Genomic DNA, 21,681 nt, shown 5'->3' with positions numbered 1-21,681 from the left:
AAATAAAATGATGGATGGAGTGTTGAAACTTTTCAAATACTCATCCCTAGTCACAGATCTGGGTTTAATCCATCATTATTTTGCTTGCCACTTCACCCCAGTCTGGACCCAGCCATATGCATATCAGTCTTGACCCTGCTCCCTATGGGAGCAGTCCAGCCCAAACTGCCAAGCCAGATCCTCCCTGGGCAGGATTCAAGCATCATGGGACAAGTTTCAGGGTATCACCCTTCATCAACCAGGCTAGCTTGAATTCAGTGTCGCAGCAAGCAAGGGACCCATGTGATGCCCTGAAACCGGCCCCAGGATGCTCATTTCCAGTCCAGGGAGGACCTGGCTTTGCAGTTCGGGCTGGGTCAGGGTCAGACTGATTTGCATATGGCTGGGTCCAAACTGGGCTGGCATGGTGAGCAAAAGGACAATGGATTAAACTCCGATCTGGGATTGGGGGTTAGTGGTTGAAAAGTTTCAGCACTCCGTCCATCATCCTTTTGTGTTACTAAAGGACTCTTCATATTAGTCATAAACAATAGACTAGATGCCAGGTGCTCCAAGTATATTCAGTTGGGTGGGGGAGGACATTACGTCTGCCACTCTAATGGATTACTGCCTGCCAAATTTAGAGGTCACCACTGGCTCAGACGTTTACCCTGATAGGATCCATCATTATTAAGATTCCTTTCAAGATACATACATTTTGATGAGCACCCACAGTTGTTTTGTTGGTTGTTCACCAAACTTTAATAAAGTTTTATTTCAAAATCTAAATTCCAAAGTGGGATATTGCAACTGTAAAACAATAACTAATCCAGGTTTTTTTTTCCTCGAGATGTGGTGAGTCATTTGTTTTTTTCTGTCCCTCACCACCAGGTTTCTCACCACCAGGTTTTACCTGCCAGAGATGGACAGGAAACAATGACTTCACACTGTCCACCTTAAAGTGGGCATGCGGTGTAATGCCCTTCCATCAACAGCCCTTACTATGCCAGAGGATGCTTTCCACCAACGGGGGCTCCGTTGACAGAAAGATAGGGGTCCTCAAGTACCTAAATAGAGCAAGGGACCTGTTAGTTTGCTGGAGAGGATTCGCCGTCATGTTCAAGATAGAGTACCCTGTCTGCCTAAGTCTAAAAAGGGGCCACAAGACTGAGCTAGGAACACTTTAAATCCATAAACATCAATGAGGGTAAAAAGTCCAACATTCCTATTGCAGACAAGCAATGAGGATTCCTCTGATGCATAACCAGGAGTACAAATAACAATCTCTTCTGTATTATAGGATCTTCGGTGATAGTCATAAAGTAGATTCACAATATCATCCCGGAATAGTTACAGCTCTCTTCCATAAGTGAGAAAAGAGGAAGTTACAGAAATTCAAAAAATATTTTAAATAGCTTATTAATCACCTTTACATGGCGGAAGAAAAGACTGTCTATAAAGTTAGAGGATGCCGAAGAAGTTCCGTGAAGTATGGCATCCTTGGATGAGCTATTACGGTACACATTTAGCAAATGGAGATGGCAACTCCCCCTTGAACCCTGTCTGAATAATGTATGGAATATTCTGTGTGCCATCCTATAAAATGTAAAGATTTTATATTCATTTTGATTAATCTGACAATGTACCGTGTTTCTGCAAACCGACTACAAATGCATTTCCACTCCAGGATGAATGGGTTGGACTGTGTGCAGGGTAACACCAGTGTTTAAAAAAAAAAAAAACATGTTTTTATTGATTTTTAATTTTTTAAGTCTGAACAACAGTAGGCTGAAATCACATGTTATGCGCTTCTTTTTCAATGTAAAGTTTAATTTACATCACATAAGAATATAGAAGCCTGTCTGAATTATTTAAACAAATGCTATGCATTCAGTAATTTTCATTTATTACAGTCATATGTCATGTTCAGACAGTTACATTTTACAGGGAGTGCAGAATTATTAGGCAAATGAGTATTTTGACCACATCATCCTCTTTATGCATGTTGTCTTACTCCAAGCTGTATAGGCTCGAAAGCCTACTACCAATTAAGCATATTAGGTGATGTGCATCTCTGTAATGAGAAGGGGTGTGGTCTAATGACATCAACACCCTATATCAGGTGTGCATAATTATTAGGCAACTTCCTTTTCTTTGGCAAAATGGGTCAAAAGAAGGACTTGACAGGCTCAGAAAAGTCAAAAATAGTGAGATATCTTGCAGAGGGATGCAGCACTCTTAAAATTGCAAAGCTTCTGAAGCGTGATCATCGAACAATCAAGCGTTTCATTCAAAATAGTCAACAGGGTCGCAAGAAGCGTGTGGAAAAACCAAGGCGCAAAATAACTGCCCATGAACTGAGAAAAGTCAAGCGTGCAGCTGCCACGATGCCACTTGCCACCAGTTTGGCCATATTTCAGAGCTGCAACATCACTGGAGTGCCCAAAAGCACAAGGTGTGCAATACTCAGAGACATGGCCAAGGTAAGAAAGGCTGAAAGACGACCACCACTGAACAAGACACACAAGCTGAAACGTCAAGACTGGGCCAAGAAATATCTCAAGACTGATTTTTCTAAGGTTTTATGGACTGATGAAATGAGAGTGAGTCTTGATGGGCCAGATGGATGGGCCCCTGGCTGGATTGGTAAAGGGCAGAGAGCTCCAGTCCGACTCAGACGCCAGCAAGGTGGAGGTGGAGTACTGGTTTGGGCTGGTATCATCAAAGATGAGCTTGTGGGGCCTTTTCGGGTTGAGGATGAAGTCAAGCTCAACTCCCAGTCCTACTGCCAGTTCCTGGAAGACACCTTCTTCAAGCAGTGGTACAGGAAGAAGTCTGCATCCTTCAAGAAAAACATGATTTTCATGCAGGACAATGCTCCATCACACGCGTCCAAGTACTCCACAGCGTGGCTGGCAAGAAAGGGTATAAAAGAAGGAAATCTAATGACATGGTCTCCTTGTTCACCTGATCTGAACCCCATTGAGAACCTGTGGTCCATCATCAAATGTGAGATTTACAAGGAGGGAAAACAGTACACCTCTCTGAACAGTGTCTGGGAGGCTGTGGTTGCTGCTGCACGCAATGTTGATGGTGAACAGATCAAAACACTGACAGAATCCATGGATGGCAGGCTTTTGAGTGTCCTTGCAAAGAAAGGTGGCTATATTGGTCACTGATTTGTTTTTGTTTTGTTTTTGAATGTCAGAAATGTATATTTGTGAATGTTGAGATGTTATATTGGTTTCACTGGTAATGATAAATAATTGAAATGGGTATATATTTTTTTTTGTTAAGTTGCCTAATAATTATGCACAGTGATAGTCACCTGCACACACAGATATCCCCCTAACATAGCTAAAACTAAAAACAAACTAAAAACTACTTCCAAAAATATTCAGTTTTGATATTAATGAGTTTTTTGGGTTCATTGAGAACATGGTTGTTGTTCAATAATAAAATTAATCCTCAAAAATACAACTTGCCTAATAATTCTGCACTCCCTGTAGATTGCTATTGGATTCCCAAATAGTCAACAGTTTTGATAGGGAGCCAACAAAAATGTGTTCCTACAGGCCCTGGAGGTTAGAGTAAAAGAATTTGACTTCACAGCCACAGGTTGCCTTCAATTAACGCCGTTCTCACCATTGAGTATATTGTTCTACAGAGTATTATTGATCTTAGATTTATGAGGGAACACTGAAGATGGATGGTGTGTCTGGGCACTGTCTAAGTGATAATATGTTTATTAGCTTTCTGGCTTTGAAGGGTATTATTACTTGAGAAAATTACAAGTGGTCAACATGCACATTTTGAACCAGAGGTCGTCTGTTCGAACCCTGGCCTTTGCATTTAACTGAAAATCATGTGAGTATTGGCAAACCATTTAATCTCCCTCAGCCTAAAAATATAAATATATGAACTGAGAATGTAACTATGTGAAATATGATTGTGTAAATCGAAAATGTAAGAATGTACAGTGCTTGATTGTGCCCCAGCTAGGCATGTGTTTAATATATTTCAATATATACCTAAAAAAGAGAATTCATTGAAGTAGGATTAAAAAAGCAACTAGATCCACACTAATGTCAGATCTGGTGTTAGATTGCCACGTTACATGTATGTGAGCAGGGTACGTTCATTAACCAGCTGGTTGACGGCATTCAATCTAGCTGAAAGAGCTTTAGGCCTATCTGGAAGTGAGTTATTAGCAGTTGGCAACAAAGGATGACACACAAAATAATTCAGCATGAAAGAGATAGTTTAGAAGTAATTAAGCCTATAAGCAAAGGAACATAGTAAAGAGACAAATGGTTCAATTATCTCAGGACTTTAACCTTCTCTAGGTTGAATTGCAAAACTTTCAAGGTCTAGGGAATGCAGAGGCCATTCTGCTGAAGTAGTAATTTTACTAAAAGTGACTGCTAAACCACCTTAGGCAAAAAAGACAGATCTCATAAGTACTGCTATAAGATGAAAGACTTGGAAGTAAACAGCTAAAATGGCATAAGGCTCGCCAACTTTGTCTGCAGAAGTAAATATGTCTACACAGGCTATCCCACAGGAAATGTTACAATAAAGCCATGTGTATCGGTTTGAATGGTGAAGACGTTAATTTAGAGCACCACATTTAACTCCTAAGGAGGGGGTATTTAGACAGGAGACTTTATTTAAACCCTCCAAGACGCCTTCAGGAATTGGGACCTTAAAAGGTTATATGAGTAGGTTTTTTGCTATACGCCGTTACAGTTGTAAATTGGATGTTTACTGAGGGAAACCACAGCTTCTTCAAGGTTAGGCTAGTTCAGCAAGAGGACATCTCAGTGGTAGCCTTTTGACCTTTTTGCAGTCTCCATAAACATACCATCTTCCTTTTGAATAAATAAGATCGCCACTCACTGGAACACAGTACAGAGAGGGTGGATGAGGGAGTCCTCACCTACAGTTGGATAATGTAGGTCCTAGTGAGTCAGCAGACTGGGGCGAGTTAGGGGTCCTATTTCTGAAACCACGTTTCTTACTGTAGAAATATCTGTGCTGCCATTCCTGCTGTTAAGGCTGCCACAACCATGAAGGACATTGAGCCTTCTGGTGCTAGTAGGAGCAGCAAACTTTGTGAGAGAAAGTTCTTCTGGAACCACTTCACAGAAGTCTTGTTTGCAGTCTTTCGGCAGATCATTCACAAATGTATGCATGTTTTTCCACAGGGACAAGCTCCCTAAAAAGGCCCTTGCACTGAAAGCTTTCAACACTGTGGAGGCTTTTCCAAATCTGTTTATCAATAAAACCCATTCTCTTGTTCTCCCTATCAGATAGAGCTGATGATTTCTGAACTGACACATGACATTTCCAGACAGCAGACACTATTATAGGGTCTAACTTAGAGTTCATCCTAAAGAAAGCAGAACCTTAAGGCTTGTACTTTTTCACAAGCCGTTGAATGGATTCTCTAGGCATTTCTGGTACACAAGATTCTTCTCCTACTACCTCGAGCAAACCTGGAACCAAGGATTAGGAAGGGTGTATGTGAAGTATTAGCTGAAGTGCCTCCACTATAACTGATATTGCAGTATGAGTTAAGTTAATATTGTAAGCCCACTGAGCCAGAACTTCTTGGAAGATGGAGATGTCTTCAACAAGTGAAACTTGTGATGGAGTGCCATCCATCAAAGCTAGAGTACAGAAAGATGATGTGTCATCATCTGGGCCCTCACAAGATCTAAAAAGTGTTGGAGATGGGGGTCATCTTTAGTATATGTTTGAGGGGGGTTATCTTCTTCATTGTATCATGAAGAAGGGTGTCACAGTGGAAGTAACTGACGCCGGATTAGGTTGAAAATCGAAAAGGCAGAGGTCTCTTACAGATTGGCAACAGAGAAGTTTATTTAGACACAAATGCAGGTTTCAAAACAGAAAGAGGAAGAGGCTGGAGAGGCTTAATGCCACCAACAATGGGTATTCTGATGGTATAATGAAGCCCAAAGGAGTAAAGCTCATATGTGTTCAAGATAACGTGTTCTAAGCATCATGTAATCTTTAGCCGAAAAATGGGCCAATAAAGGGTGCCTCAATTTGGATTTGTGTGACACCAAGTGATGATCTAATGCCAGCGCCTTGATATTGATTGAGTCTGTGAAGTCATACGGGGAGACTGAGTGCTTTGATGTTGAAGATCTGATGCTGGGTCTTCAACATTGATAAGGATTGATAAGGATTGACAAGTCTGGCTGTTCCCTTCACCTGCATCAAGACAATTGAAGTCTAATGGAAATGCCAATGTTGGAAGACCTGGGAACAAGGGTATTTTCTTTTCTCCTCCTTTAAGGTGTTTTTCTCCCTTATCTCCCTCTACGAGAGTTCTTTGTGACTGACAGTACTATCCAGAGGAAGAGGATCATTCCATGGGGACTCAACTTTCTTCTATATGTTTTTGGACCAGCTGTCCTCTAATTTAGTTCAGTCTAATGCCCTCTTTGTTTTTCAGTGTCGTTTTAGACATTTTAGAGAAATAATTAGATGGATTAGTAGAGTATGCAGCAATAATACAAACACCAAAGGACAACAGTAGCTTTTTTCTTCCCACAAGAGAAGCCCTATCTCATTAAAAGTAAAGTTTGCTGAATGAAAATTATGACAGAAAATGCTACAGAAAGCTGAAAAGATTCTTCAGCATAAAAGATGCTGAATGAAGTCAAGAAAATAATAAGGATGAAAAAACTGTACAAAAAATAGGTTACAAAGATCACCAGTGTTCCAAGACCTCATTGTCACAAACAATAAAAAAAGAGCTGACTCTCCAAGACAACTCAGTGTCAGGCCTCATGAGATACAGAAGACCTGAAGACTAAAAATGATAGGATGCATTATAAATTCTTCTAATGTTAAAGTCGATCAGGCTTCATTTTCCTACCTTTTTGTTAGACTAATCTGTCTTGTTAGTCCTAAAACAATTTAGAAAATGTAAGCTCTTAGAAAATGTAAGCTCTGACAGGCTCTGGTGAGCGCTTGACTTCAATAGGTATGCTGGACTTTTCATCAACCTTGAGACTTATGGATTTAAAGCCTTCTGGGGGTCTCTGCACGTTGCATGGAATTAGTTTGCTGTTCATGACTATCAATGAAGACCATATGATGCAGCATTTTTTTTTATGTCTCCAGCTACTGCCTGGAGGCAGGGAATGTTTTTTGGGACTGGGGTACATAGCGGACGTTATTGAAGCAGTGCAAAGGCAATTAAACGTACAGTGCAGAAGGTAACCTTGTGCTTCACCCCTCACTGCCAAGGAAGAATTCTACCTCAATCACCAAAAGCAGAACGAGTGAGGCGATGACAAATACAATGTCAAGCTGACAACCACAGCCTGCTACCCTCTCACTGCCCAGGCTGACTATACATACCTGTGCCCTGCCCTGCCCACTATTGCACCCAATTCCAAGTTCATATACAAACAGAAAAATGCAAGGAGTGCTCACACAGAGATCTTTACAGTCAAAACCACCATACACTGACCTACCCCCACATGGATGTTTCCAAATGTGCATACCCCCAAAGGGCTTACTACACAAGCATACTGACCACATACAGACCCACACATGCAAGCTCATAGACAAATCTATGGACAAAAAACACTGAAACTAGCACAAATAGGTACTGAACCCCCTCTCCCGCAACCCCACGCACAAAGGGACCAACAAATACACTAAGGGCCTGATTACAACTTTGGAGGAGGGTGTTAATCCGTCCCAAATGTGACGGATATACCACTTACAGTATTACGAGTCCATTATATCCTATGGAACTCGTAATACGGTGGGCAAGATATCCGTCACATTTGGGACGGATTAACACCATCCTCCAAAGTTGTAATCAGGCCCATAGACTTCTTGCTCACCTTTAAAGATCTTATCCTTTGTAACTCAACCTACTTTGGACTGTGGGATCTCTCTCTACCACACTAGACACTTCTCAACTAAACAACATGGCATCTATAAAGGGGACTTGAGACCCTGCTTCAATACTTAATCTAAGAAGTGTCACTCTTCAAAATTATCTGTCATCAAAAAGATGATTATTTCAAGTCAACACGAGGCTCGCACTGTGCGCGTGTTAAAGGGGGATTTTTCAGACTGACGTACAAACATCAGATGGTTTCTATAAAAGTCATAATGGGTCTAAGGAGTGTACTCTAAAACAATACAGAGTTACGTGAATAACAGAGTTTCAACCTGCTATTAGTGCTGCCATCAAAGGAACCTGCATCCCCATACAATTTATAACGCCATTTTAAAAAAACTGCCTTTGATCGCAGCAATGACTAGTGTAGAAGGAGTGGCAGACAGTGCACATTTCTCAGCATCCTCATTTCAGAGGAACTGTCACAATCTTGAAGCCTGGAGGGTAAAGCAGTTGACCTCCATCTGGGTTCTCTAATCTGACATATTTATAATAATCTCTGGTTCTCTTGCATTTTATGGAAGTAACACAAGGTAGAATGTGAATCTATGATAGGCAATGATAGAGATAGGATCATTATTTGTATATTCCTTAAAATTCGACCTATTGGGAGAATTTCAAGATGAACTTCTCGTGACTGTACACCCTTTTAATCCTCGAAGGTGAAAAAATACACAAACCATAATCCACTTGAGGCATCCAAAGAACTCAATCCCTCAATGCATTTTACGTAATCAACACTTTATTATGTCGAAAAAAAACACGTTGTGGTAACTCCACCGACAACATCGTCTGCACAAATCTATGCAAATCAATGTCAGAATGGATGAAAAGGGAAAGTGAAACGCATCTTTCTCATTCTACATACCAGATGTTCGGACCTCAACCGAGTTATCGTATCTCACACTGCTCTCCTCCCTATTCCCTTAAAGGTGTGAAGTAGGGCCCCCCGGCAAGCTCACTGAGGCAAGCACAGTGCACGTCACTTAAGACAAATTGGCATTCCAAAAATATACTGTGCGACTTAAAGAATTTCCTCCCCGTCATGGAAAAAAAACTCTGAACGGCTAAACCCATAGTATGCACAGCATGTAGCTCATCTCCGCAGCATGATGTTTTTGCAGATCTTTAACTAAAACGCCCTCAACCCACCTCGCAGCCCTCCAACTTCTCTTTATGGCTTTCCAGCTAGAGGTTGGTATTTTAGTCCAATACTGAGAAAACCTCCCCTGACTTCGAGGAATCAAACTCTAATCTAGACTCTTAACACTTCCTGTTTTCAAGTAGTTGACAAACCACATTCCAGAAGCATGATGGGTAACTGTGGCTGGAAGGACGGTTTTACCAGACCGTCAACTGTTCACAAGTGCTTTTTGCAATCAACAAATATACAACCCGCTTCAAGAGATCAGGGGAGAGGCAAACGGCAGGAAACCGGTTTGGGAAGGAAAGGGGAAAACAAGGTAAAAGGGGTGAGAGGACGAAGGAGAAACGTAGAGGAGGACAAAAGACGGACAACAACAAACAAGGGAGAAGAGGAATAGGTGAAATGAAAAAAAGATAAGAGGAGGAAGACACAATGAGGTGAGCAGAAACAACTACTCGAAAAATCCGTTTTAGACAGATACAGGAGAAAGGAAGTGGTGAAAGTACACGATATGTAAAGATAAGAAAGAAAGAAAGAAAGAAAGAAAGAAAGAAAGAAAGAAAGAAAGAAAGAAAGAAAAAGGAGATGGATAAATGAGGAGATCAAATAAAATATGGCTCTACAAGAAAGAATGTGGAGAGACAGATATTTGCATGGGGAGGAAAGAGAAGAACATGCAACTGCGGAACAAGGGTGATCATACCAAGAAATGAAAGTAATAGTGGTGAGAGGAGTCAAGAATTAAAGAGGGTACATGGAAGGTGGTTAGGGCAGAGAGATCAGAGAATATAGGAGGCAGGACACCAGAAAAATGGAGCTGGGGAGATGGATGAGGAGACAGGAAAAAGGAGAAAACTTGAGGAACTGGAGGACATGAAGAGATGGAAGAAGTGGGAGAACCAGGAAAGTCAAAAGTAAGTTTAACCAACCTTTAATCCATCTTCAGCATTCACTTTGCAGCCCTGCACCAGGTCAATGAAAAATGGATGTTCAAGACTCCACATGGACACATAGGATGGCTATGTAGGGAACAAAAGTGAATGAGTACCAGGTCATAGAACCATGATGGACATAAACCATACCCCAAGACTCGAGCGCAACACAGACTACCAAAAGGCTACGAGGATGGTACCAAGATCCAGGCACCAAGTTAGGTCAGGAGGCATTTCAAGCTGCTCTCTTCAAAACATCCTTTACGGTAACTCTGTACTGGAATAATGGTATCACTCAGAAAAGATGTTTACACTCATTGCAACGGGAATAGGGGTCTATATGTAATAGCTGTACTGGGCAGGTTTTGGGATCTCTTGCACACACCATTTTGATGGGAACATTGTTTAGAACCAAACTGAGGATGTGAGATTGCCATTCATAGTAAAAAAAAAGACACCTTGATCTCTGTCTATCCAAGTCACGTACCAAGTCTGTAGTGATGGCAGTCTGAATGGGGGCATATTCATACTCACCTTTTTCTCAGGAAGAGGCGGTGGCTTGGTGCGTAGCTTTGGAACCTGTGCAATGCAGTTGGCTTGGGCTTTCTGCATTACAATAATGGAAGAGCAGTGAACCATTGTCAGGTGAGGATTGATGCCGCGATACAGGCAATTGCGGATGTACTGAAAGAAAAAAAGCAAGATGACAGTACAACTGTATGTGATCTAGCCTGAAGAGCTTTGCAGACGAGAGACCGAGATAAGGAAGAGAGCAGGACAAAGAAAGGCAAGCAAGTGAGAGAGAAAAAGAGATTCTCTCTCTCTCTCTCTCTCTCTCTCTCTCTCTCTGTGTGTATATGTATATATATATATATATATATATATATATATATATATATATATATATATATATATATATATATATAGGGGGTTGATAGGTCAAGCAGGGGCGACCTTGGGTCTTGAGGACATTTGTCTCTTACTATGGCTCTGCAAACTAGGCCAAGTACAACCCCATCAAATAGCATTTGACTTTGTGGTAGCGATGGCAAGTAGTTACTAGCTCTGCAAAAGGCTTAACTGAATTTCTATAGGAACCTCGTTTTCTCTTCTCTCAGTTCAGGGCCTAGGTCTCCACCCTCCATCTGCAGGAAAGTCAGCAAAACATATCTATTGTTTGGGAAAACATCCCTGTCCCCATCTTATGCAAAACCCAAAGCCAGGGGTATCCAAAGTGGATCACAAGGGGTTTTATTACTTTGATTTACTCAAACACCACGCATGTACCACACATGCTACACGCAGAACATACACTTAGAATGTTAGCATCAGGAGTTGTGTAAGCACCTACAATCAGAAATTTAGACGAGTGGGCCAGTAGGCTCCACTTCAGTAATATAGATGAAAAGATATGGAAACTAGAAATTAAACAAAACAGTACGCTAACACCACAGCTAATCCATGACAAGGACAACAGACCAATGTCTATCAGAGACCATATGTTTGGTGATATCCTCCTGGTCACAAGATAAGTCCAAGACATTAGGCTAAGCCTCTGCTCACACTAGATTAGTGTGTCTTCATGGTAAAAATAAAAAAACAGAATACCATATATGCCCAGTTGGGAACTCAGGGCAGTGGAACACAACTACAGGGGACATTCATGTGCCAACAAAATGCACACAGATACACACACGCATTCACTGTAAAAAAACAAAGGTTACAGGGATAGAAACTATAACTCATGGCCTAAAGCTACTTAATGGCACAAGTTACAGTTCCTTCAGATAATTATAACTATAACTATAAATACGGAATTTCTATGGCTTTCTATGTGTAAAACGTGACCCTAACTAGAACGCCAATGTAACCTTTGATTTTTGGACACAACTACAGCCCTAACCACTGGACGGAATGACACCAAATTTGACAGAGAGCTATCTCTTGGTCCAGAAAGAAGGTCTTTTTGTGATTTGGTGCAAATTCGTTCAGTAGTTTTGTAGTCCTTAAAGAAAAACAAAAATGGTATATTGAGCGCAGATCCTCTGCGGATCCTACAGATCTCATGCTGAGATCTGATTGGCTATCAAGACTTCAACCAGGAAGTACTGGCAGCCATTTTAGGACTCATTTAAGTCCCCCCCCCAAAAAAAAAAGTTTAAAAAAAATAAACTAAAGAAAGGGGGCAGAGTAAAAATAGCGCCATATCCGGCACTTGTTAGCAACTCAGCCCCCAGGTGGGCTAGGTCCCCGGGGGCAAATTAAAATAAGTATATTGGGGAGGGGGGTGAACGTGGTCCCTGGGGACCACCACCTTTCCAGGGCAAGGCCTATGATTTGAATGGAGGGGGAGGCATGGGAACCCCCCAGCCAGGTAATTTTTAGCCCCGGGGACCACCGCCTCCCCCAGGCAGGCCAGTTTGAATAAGGGGTGCGGGCCCCCCCCCCCCCCGGGCTGTTTTTGGCCCAGGGGACCATCACGTCCCCAGGGCCAGCTCATGTAAACAGAAAGAAGGGGGGGGGTGCGGCCCCCTCATGGAGTCAAAAGTTGCCCTTGGGACCGCCACCCCCATGTTCAGCTCCCTAGGTCCTGGGGAGCCCACCTTGAGACACAGATGTTTGCTTTCGCTTGGCCAGCTCCGCCAAGTGAAAGCAAACAGTAAGTCTGCTGCCAGCAGGTGGGAGGAGAAAAACTGCTCCTGCCCGCTGGAAGCAGACTTTTCATCTGTTTCCCTGCCCGTTGTAAAGCGGACAGAGGGAAACAGATGAAAATATTGCTCCCGCACACAAAAAGAAGCATTTTTTTGGCTGTTCTCTGCATGCAACAGCAATGCTGGCTCCCAGTGGAGGTCGGGAGCTGGAAGGGACCAGGGGGCCATTAAGGTTCCCACCAAGGACCCCAAAACCACACACTGAGTGGCCTAGGAGGGGACAGGGGACCCAGCATGAAGTGGCTGGGCCCAGAGGACTGCAGTCCTGCAGCTGAAATTGGCCTGAGGAGGGGGGCCGTGCAGCCCCCTTCACCTTGCACTAACTGGCCAGGCCCCAAGTGATGGGGTCCCCAGGGCCAAATCAGCCCAGGAGTGGGGCCAAGCAGCCCTCCTCCCCATTGCACTAATTGGCCAGGCCTAAGGTAACTATAACAGACGCCCCGCCATGCACAGCTTTTTATTCAATAATTTGACTTCTGTTTCATTGATATTTTATTGACCTGAAAGTTGTCATGAGTGCTGTAATATCTGAGGTAAATAGCAGTGCATGGCGAGGGTGTGATTTATAAAAGAAATATCTTACGCCGAGAGTTTTCGTTACTTGAAATAACTAACTATAACTGCTGAATTTCTCTAGTTTTGCGCAAGTAAATTCAGAACTATAATGTCCCTGTAACCTTTGGTTTTCTAAGTAAATTTCTAAGATTTTTTAAAATTCTAATTCCTACTTATAACGTCCCTGTAACCCTTGTTTTTTTCAGTGAATTGCTTTTTTTTTAACGTAATGTAATTTTCATTAATATATGTTGATCCAACCACCGCCGCACACGCCTGTTGTGCAGCGGGGATTGGCCACAGGGCCTGTCTCTCTGGGTGTGAGAGGGAGTCTCTGGGTGTGAGAGCGTGTAATTGCGGTCCAATAGATGAAAGATGCATTCACCTCCACAAAGAATTTCAGATTGTTTTTCAATGTGGAATGAAAGAGTATACACACTTCCTCTGCCTTCGTAAGCCCAGGAGTTAGGATCATGTTCTTTCCAGAAGTCGAGCTTCAACTGGGACAACTGCTACGTTTATGTTTGCAAGTGCTTCCTCTTGAGGCTTTTAAGTTCTGTGAAATGAGCATCATGGCCAGAACGGAAACTGACCTGCTTGTTTATCTAACAAAAGGCCAGAGTTTTTCACAAAATGTCTATCCAATTGGAGCACTTTCTTCTGGTTAGTTAGTAAGTGCTACCTTGTTGGTTAAAAGTCCACTGTGGGGGAAGAGGGGCCACTCAGCCCCCATCCCTGGCCGATTTCAGCCTCAGAGAACCCTTCCCTCGGGTCCTACTACAATTCAAGGGAGAAGGGAGTGCACGGCCCCAGGAACCCCATACCTGGGACCAGCGTTAATATGTTTTTTATTTTTTGTGAGGAGGTTCGCACAGTGGCATTCAGTGGAGTGGCGAAGAGTGAAGTTGCATACAGTGGAATAGCGTAAAGTGGAGTGAGGCAGAGTGGAGCAGGGATATAATGGAGTGGGGTACAGTTGATTAGCAGAGAGTGGAGTGGCATAGAGTGGAGTCTGGTACTACAAACAGACGTAGAGTGACAGTGGGTGATAAGATGTTAGTAGATGGAAATAGTTTAAGTAGTTTTAAAGTTCTAAGTTTCCAAGTACTTTTCATTACACTAGGGTACATACCGAAGACATGGCAGTATCTGATTGCCTAATGGCTGTCTTTACAAAATGTAAAAAGGCAGCCGTGTATTTTTCAGCACACTCATTGCGTTCTGGGGTAGGGTCTTAGATATAGGAACTTAGTAGGTTTTATTGTTATTTCCTACCTATTTTCACTTAATTAAAGTGGTAATAGGTAGTGAAATGTATTTATATTTTTCTAAAGCACTTTACAGAGAACTGTGCTTTTAAGATTTTTAAGTAGCAGAGCAGTTTGTAGGTATCACTGCAGTACTCCATAGACTGCTTTGTAAATAATTAAATATGTAAACAAAAATAAATACACTGTAGTGTAGTACACCGTTTGTGAAATAGTGTAGTGCAGTGTTTTTTTTCATTTGCTATGTACTTCCTTTTTTATTCTTTAAATACAGCTGTACTTCTTAGGTAGTTCTGTTGTACTCTCATTTGTAATTTTTATTTTAAATATACAGAAACCTATAAATAATTTTCCATACTTACCACTTTAATACTTAGTGGTAGCGGTAATGGGTGGTACTAGGTAAAAAGGTAATACCTATATCTAAGGCCCAAACCCAAAACACAGTCAAAGTATATTTAAAATAGCAAGGCTGCCTTTAGCTTTTATAAAGACAGTCATTAGCCAATCGCAAAGCCTTGTCATCGCAATGTACCACAGTACTTTTGCAAAATACCTCGGAATTTCACAAAACTACTGAGGCCACAGATATCACCAAGTTAAAATGCCTTATAACTTTAAAAATACCCTACTCATCCGTCTTACCACAAAGGATCATCTAGACACTATAATCTATATTCCTGCCAAATTTCATTAAAATCTGTTCAACTGTTTTTGCACTGTGTGCAACACAAAGGTCTATGGAAAATGCATTGAGAGAAAAACGTCTTTTGGGACCCTACACACACACTTTTATTCTCTGTACCGCCTTTACATTCTCACCGCCAAACTTTCCATTATCAACCAATGAGAAAAAGGTCTGGAAAGGGTTGTTGAAATTCGGCAAACGGGGGCAAAGCTATTAGCAAGCAAAAATCCAAAGAATTTCTATACTTGTGAATCCTTATTATAACTATAGAATGGCAACTGTCTCTGTAAAATATATACTGTAAAATATATATATATTACCTACTGGCGGTCAACAGTAGGTAGTTATAATTAGATCCATGTTTCCATACAAAAAGCATTTTTTTACTTGCCTATATCTTTGTCACTGGTTGATGAATCTTCACAAAATGTTACAAATAAAACGTGTCGGTGAGTCTTGTTCTGCACAGAAAGTTTTGGGATGATCTGTCCAGCAGGGGGCTTAGAAAGGCAGGGGGTTGTTTGGGGGCAGGGGGAGGGGGCCCAAACAACATGCGTTTTTCCATGCTAATTCTAATATGAATTTTGAACGCGACTAGAGCCCAAACCGCAGGACGGAATTACACCAAATTTGGCAGGAGGGTAGCTTTCGGTACACAGATTTTACTTTTTGTTATTTGGTGTAAATCCATTCAGAAGTTTAAGAGAAATTAAAGGAAATCCAAATTTGTATATCTACAACCGCAGATTGTCCCTGACAACTCCGCAAATAACAGCCCATGCAGAGATCTGCAGAGCTCTCACTGGCTGCCGGGAAGTGTTGGCAGACATCTTGGGACTCTGCTTCAGTTGAGTCCCTCAAAAAAAAAAAGGGACAAAAAAAAAAAAAAGAAAAAGAAAAAGGGGCCAGGGTAGGGACACCCTGATCCATTAGCTCTGGTGCTGAGGTCTCAGAGCCCCCCCTCCCCCACCAACCAGGGCATAAAAGCACTTTAACCCCTTCTGTGCCGCAGACGTAATGGTTACGTCCCGCAGCACAGTGCTCCTGAGCCGAGGACGTAACCATTACGTCCTCGGCATGGAGCCCGGAGGGAGCGCTAGCGCTCCCTCCGTAGGCTTTCCCCCCACCCCCCCCAAGGCGGGGATGGAAGGGGAAGACCTTCCCCTTCCACCCCCACCCCACCCCCCCCGTAATGACATCAGCGCGCGATCGCACACTGACATCATTACCCACTGCCGGTCGCACTGGAAGCCATTTGCTTCAGTGCGACAAAGGAGAAACAGGTGAGTTTCTCCTCCGGTGGGTGGGGGGTTTGGGCCAAAGAGGCACCGGGGGAAAGGAAAGGCTTTTCCTTTCCCCTGGTGTCTCTTTGAGCATTCCTGCCGCCCTGCGATCGGGCAGCAGGAATGCCCACTAGACGCCAGGGATTTTCCTTTTTTTTGTTTTAGTGTGCTGTTTGTGTGTGGGGAGCGGCCCCTTGGGCAAGGGTCGCTCCCATTTGGGGGGCATGTTTAAATGGCCATTTCTAATAGAAGCCACTAGACGCCAGGGATTTATTTTTTTGTATTTACTGTAGAGTGATGTGTGTATCGGGAGCGGCCCCTGTTGGGGGCAGAAGCCACTAGACGCCAGGGATTTATTTTTTGTATTTACTGTAGAGTGATGTGTGTATCGGGAGCTGCCCCTTGGGCAAGGGTGGCTCCCATTTGGGGGCATGTTTTAATGGACATTTCTGCCCCCCTTTGGGCCGATCTGCCTCCAAGGGGGGGGCAGAAGCCGCTAGACGCCAGGGATTTATTTTTTTTGTTTTACGTTTGAAATTTTTAGTGTTGGGGAGCGGCCCCTTGGGCAAGGGTCTCACCCTTTTGGGGGTATGTTTTAATGGCCATTTCTGCCCCCCTTGGGGGCAGATCGGCCTAATATTTTTAGGCCGATCTGCCTCCAATGGGGGCAGAAGCCACTAGACGCCAGGGATTTTTTGTTTTTGTTTTATGTTTTACATTTTTAGTGTTGGGGAGCGGCCCCTTGGGCAAGGGGCGCTCCCTTTTGGGGGCATGTTTATTGTGGCCATTTGATCGCCCTAATATTTTTAGGCTGATCTGCCCCCCTTGGGGGCAGAAACCACTTAGACACCAGGGATGGTGTGTGTGTGTGTGCATTAGTGGGGGGGGGGCAATCCCTTGGGGACAGATCGGCCTCTTATTTTTAGGCTCATCTGCCCCCAAGGGGGGCAGAAACCACTAGAACGCCAGGCATTTTTTGTATACATGTTTATTTATGTGGGGGGGCGTCCCCTTGGGCAAGGGGCACCCCCCCAAGGGGGGCATTGAACTGTTGGCCATTTCTGCCCCACTTGTGGGTCGATGGGCCTTTTTTTTTTAGGCCCCCGTGTGTGTGTGTGTGTGTGTTAGTGGAGGGGGGGGGCGGCCCCTTGGGCAAAGGTCGCCCCTCCTTTGGGGGCACGTGTACCAAGGCCATTTCTGCCCCCCTTGGGGACAGATCAGCCTATTATTTTTAGGCTGATCAACCACTAGAACGCCAGGGATTTTTTTAAATATGTTTATTTATGTGGTGGGGCGTCCCCTTGGGCAAGTGGCGCCCCCCCATGGGGGGCATTGAACTGTTGTCCATTTCTTGGGGGCAGATGGGCCTATTTTTTTATGCCCATTCTGCCCCCAAGGGGCAGACGCCACGTAGGCACCAGGGATAGTGTGTGTGTGTGTGTGTGGTTTGCTTGGTGGTGGGCCCTTGGGCAAGGGTCGCTCCCCCAGGGGACACACTACTAAAGGTATTTTCTGCCCTCCTTGGGGCAGATAGGCCTATTTGTTTGTAGGCCCATCGGCCCCTATGGCAGAACCCACTTAGGCACCAATTTCTAAATGCTTGATGGTGGGATGTTTGTCAACTGACAAAGTATGTGCATTTGTGATCATTTTTTTCCTCCTTTTTGTTCTAGTTCAAAGCTTTTGCTTTCTTTGCTGTGGCTCCTTGCGGTTTTGGCGGTGGTTGGCCTGCGGTTTGAATAGTTGCATATTTTAGGTAAGAAATATTTTTTTACTCCAAAGGAGTATTGTTGCCATGCATGAATGACATGTTTGTAGGTGGTGTGGTGTACTAAATGCAGGTTTGTGTGAAATTGTCCTTAGATTTGTGCACACTGATATTTGTGTTGTCTTATTTCTAATTTGCTTTTCTTTCTTTCATTTTAGTGGGATATCATTGGTGATTGCTGTGTCTGTGCAGAGTAGTTGCTGGTGATTCAAGCTTTTTCAAGCAAGTGAGCGGTATAGTTTTTGAGTTTATAACTCTTACTAATAAAGCTACACTTTATTACTTATCTTACACAGTGCTGGTTGTTAGTGGTGCATTTGTCCAGTTCATTTTCATAGGAAAGATCATGACTAGCCGCAGGATGACCGCTCAGCAGGTGGTTGGTATGCTTTTTGAGTCATTGTCCGATCATGATTATGAGACGGACTCTGCATCTGAGGCCGAGGAGGAAGTGAGGGATTCTGGCAGTGAAGTTTCTGCCGGAGAGGAATCTTCTGATGAGGAAGCCACACTCCTGCAGATGAAGGGCCTGTTTCAGAGGGGGACACTGATGTGCCATTAGTGCAGCAACCTGGGGCTGAAAGGTTTCCCGTTAGAAGACCTGAACTCTGGGTTGCCCCAAACATGGAGCAGCCAGAGTTGCCTGCCTTTACTGGTCTCCTGGGGTGTAGAGTCAATACTGAGAACTTTTTGCCTGTCAATTTCTTTGAGTTTTTTGTGGATGATGTGTTTTTGGAAGAGATTGTTGAGCAGACTAATTTGTATGCGAAGCAGTATTTGAGGGACAACGCTGCTAGACGCAGCTTGTTTTATGACCGCCATACATTCCTGTGTAAGGTCTAAATGTCCGAACTCTAGGACTTCAGGAGCCAGATTGCTAGATTCAGCGATGCTGGATTTGGGTGTCTGATCTGTTGTTTGTGTTGCGTTAACAGATCTGGTATGTTTGGTAGTTTGACATGAGGCACTACTGAGAGGTCTAGTAGTGTTGTGTACCAAGGTTGCCTTGCCCATGTTGGTGCTATTAGTATGAGTTTGAGTTTGTTTTGACTCAGCTTGTTTACTAGATATGGAAGGAGTGGGAGAGGGGGAAAAGCGTACGCAAATATCCCTGACCAACTCATCCATAACGCATTGCCCTGAGACTGATCTTGTGGGTACCTGGATGCGAAGTTTTGGCATTTTGCGTTTTCCTTTGTTGCAAATAGATCTATTTGTGGTGTTCCCCAACTCTGGAAGTAAGTATTTAGTATTTGGGGGTGAATCTCCCATTCGTGGATATGTTGGTGAACCCGAGAAAGATTGTCTGCTAGCTGGTTCTGAATTCCTGGAATAAATTGTGCTATTAGGCGAATGTGGTTGTGAATCGCCCAATGCCATATTTTCTGTGCCAGGAGACACAACTGTGTTGAGTGTGTGCCTCTCTGTTTGTTTAGGTAATACATTGTTGTCATGTTGTCTGTTTTGACAAGAATGTGTTTGTAGCTTATTATGGGTTGAAATGCTTTCAGCGCTAGAAATACTGCCAATAGTTCTAAGTGATTTATGTGAAACTGTTTTTTGGTGAGTGTCCCATTGTCCTTGGCTGCTGTATTGATTGAGGTGTGCTCCCCACCCTATCATGGAGGCATCTGTTGTTATTACATATTGTGGCACTGGGTCTTGGAAAGGCCGCCCTTGGTTTAAATTTATACTGTTCCACCATTGAAGTGAGGTGTATGTTTGGCGGTCTACCAACACCAGATCTAGAATTTGACCCTGTGCCTGTGACCACTGTGATGCTAGGCACTGTTGTAAGGGCCGCAGGTGCAACCTTGCGTTTGGGACAATGGCTATGCATGAGGACATTATGCCTAAGAGTTTCATCACCATTTTGACTTGTATTTTTTGATTTGGATACATGGCCTGTATTACATTGTGAAATGCCTGAACTCTTTGTGGACTTGGAGTGGCAATCCCTTTTGCTGTGTTGATTGTCACCCCTAAGTATTGCTGTGTTTGACACGGCAGAAGGTGTGACTTTGTGTAGTTGATTGTGAAACCTAGTTTGTGGAGGGTTTCTATGACATACTCTGTGTGTTGTGAACACTTTTCTAGCGTGTTGATTTTGATTAACCAATCGTCTAGGTACGGGAACACATGTATTTGCTGCCTTCTGATATGTGCAGCTACGACTGCTAGGCACTTTGTAAAAACTCTTGGCGCAGTTGTTATTCCGAATGGCAACACCTTGAATTGGTAATGTATCCCTTGTAATACAAACCTTAAGTACTTTCTGTGTGAAGGATGTATCGGTATATGGAAATATGCATCCTTTAGGTCTAGTGTTGTCATGTAGTCTTGTTGTTTGAAAAGTGGGATTACGTCTTGTAATGTCACTATGTGAAAGTGATCTGATTTGATGTAGGTATTTAATGTTCGGAGATCTAATATAGGTCTCAGAGTCTTGTCTTTTTTGGGTATGAGAAAGTAGAGAGAGTAAACTCCTGTTCCTTTCTGGTGTTCTGGTACTAATTCTATTGCTTCTTTTAGTAGTAATGTCTGAACTTCTAGTCCTAGAAGATCTATATGTTCTTTGACATATTGTGTGTTTTCGGTGGTACGTTTGGAGGGAATTTGAGAAATTCGATGCAATAACCATGCTGGATAATTGCCAGTACCCAAGTGTCTGATGTTATCTCCTCCCAATGTTTGTAAAATAGTCTTAGTCTCCCCCCCACAGGTGTTATGTGTTGGGGATGTGTGACTTGGAAGTCACTGTTTGTTTTGAGGGGTTTTGGGGCTTTGGAACTTCCCTAAATTTTTTTGGAATTGTGCCCCTCTATATTGCCCCCGAAAACTTCCCCGCTGGTATTGGCTTTGATAAGTGGGCCTTGTTTGTGAGGTTGTGGCTTCTGTAGGTTGACCTCGAAACCCTCCCCTAAATGGTGTCTTGCGAAATGTGCCTCTGCTTTGTGGGGAGTAGAGTGCGCCCATGGCTTTTGCGGTATCAGTATCTTTTTTTAGTTTTTCAATAGCAGTGTCGACTTCCGGCCCAAACAACTGCTGTTCATTAAAGGGCATATTCAGCACGGCTTGTTGTATTTCCGGCTTGAATCCTGACGTACGCAACCATGCGTGTCTCCTTATTGTTATTGCAGTATTTACTGTCCTTGCAGCTGTATCTGCTGCGTCCATTGATGACCGTATCTGATAATTGGAGATACTTTGTCCTTCTTCTACCACTTGTTGTGCCCTTTTCTGGAACTCTTTGGGTAAGTGTTCTATGAAATGCTGCATTTCGTCCCAATGAGCTCTATCGTATCTTGCCAAAAGTGCTTGTGAATTGGCAATACGCCATTGGTTTGCTGCTTGTGCTGCAATCTTTTACCCGCAGCATCGAATTTGCGACTCTCC

General features: G+C 43.2%; 1 protein-coding gene across 2 annotated transcripts in view; it reads right to left on the bottom strand.

The window, feature by feature from the left end:
• The window catches only part of PIK3CD (phosphatidylinositol-4,5-bisphosphate 3-kinase catalytic subunit delta), a 479,399-nt gene that overhangs the window by 311,227 nt on the left and 146,491 nt on the right, over positions 1 to 21,681 (bottom strand). For both annotated transcript variants that reach the window (XM_069241165.1, XM_069241164.1), the window contains exons 6-7: positions 10,547 to 10,696; positions 10,010 to 10,099 (exon numbers count right to left, since the gene is read on the bottom strand). In XM_069241165.1, the coding sequence (XP_069097266.1) occupies positions 10,010 to 10,099; positions 10,547 to 10,696 (240 nt within the window). The remainder of the gene's footprint in view (positions 1 to 10,009; positions 10,100 to 10,546; positions 10,697 to 21,681) is intronic.

The sequence above is a fragment of the Pleurodeles waltl genome, chromosome 6 (genome assembly GCF_031143425.1).
Source record: "Pleurodeles waltl isolate 20211129_DDA chromosome 6, aPleWal1.hap1.20221129, whole genome shotgun sequence".
Taxonomy (NCBI): Eukaryota; Metazoa; Chordata; class Amphibia; order Caudata; family Salamandridae; genus Pleurodeles; species Pleurodeles waltl.
The sequence above is the reverse complement of the archived record's forward strand: the minus strand, read 5'-3'. Positions and strand labels throughout refer to the sequence as shown.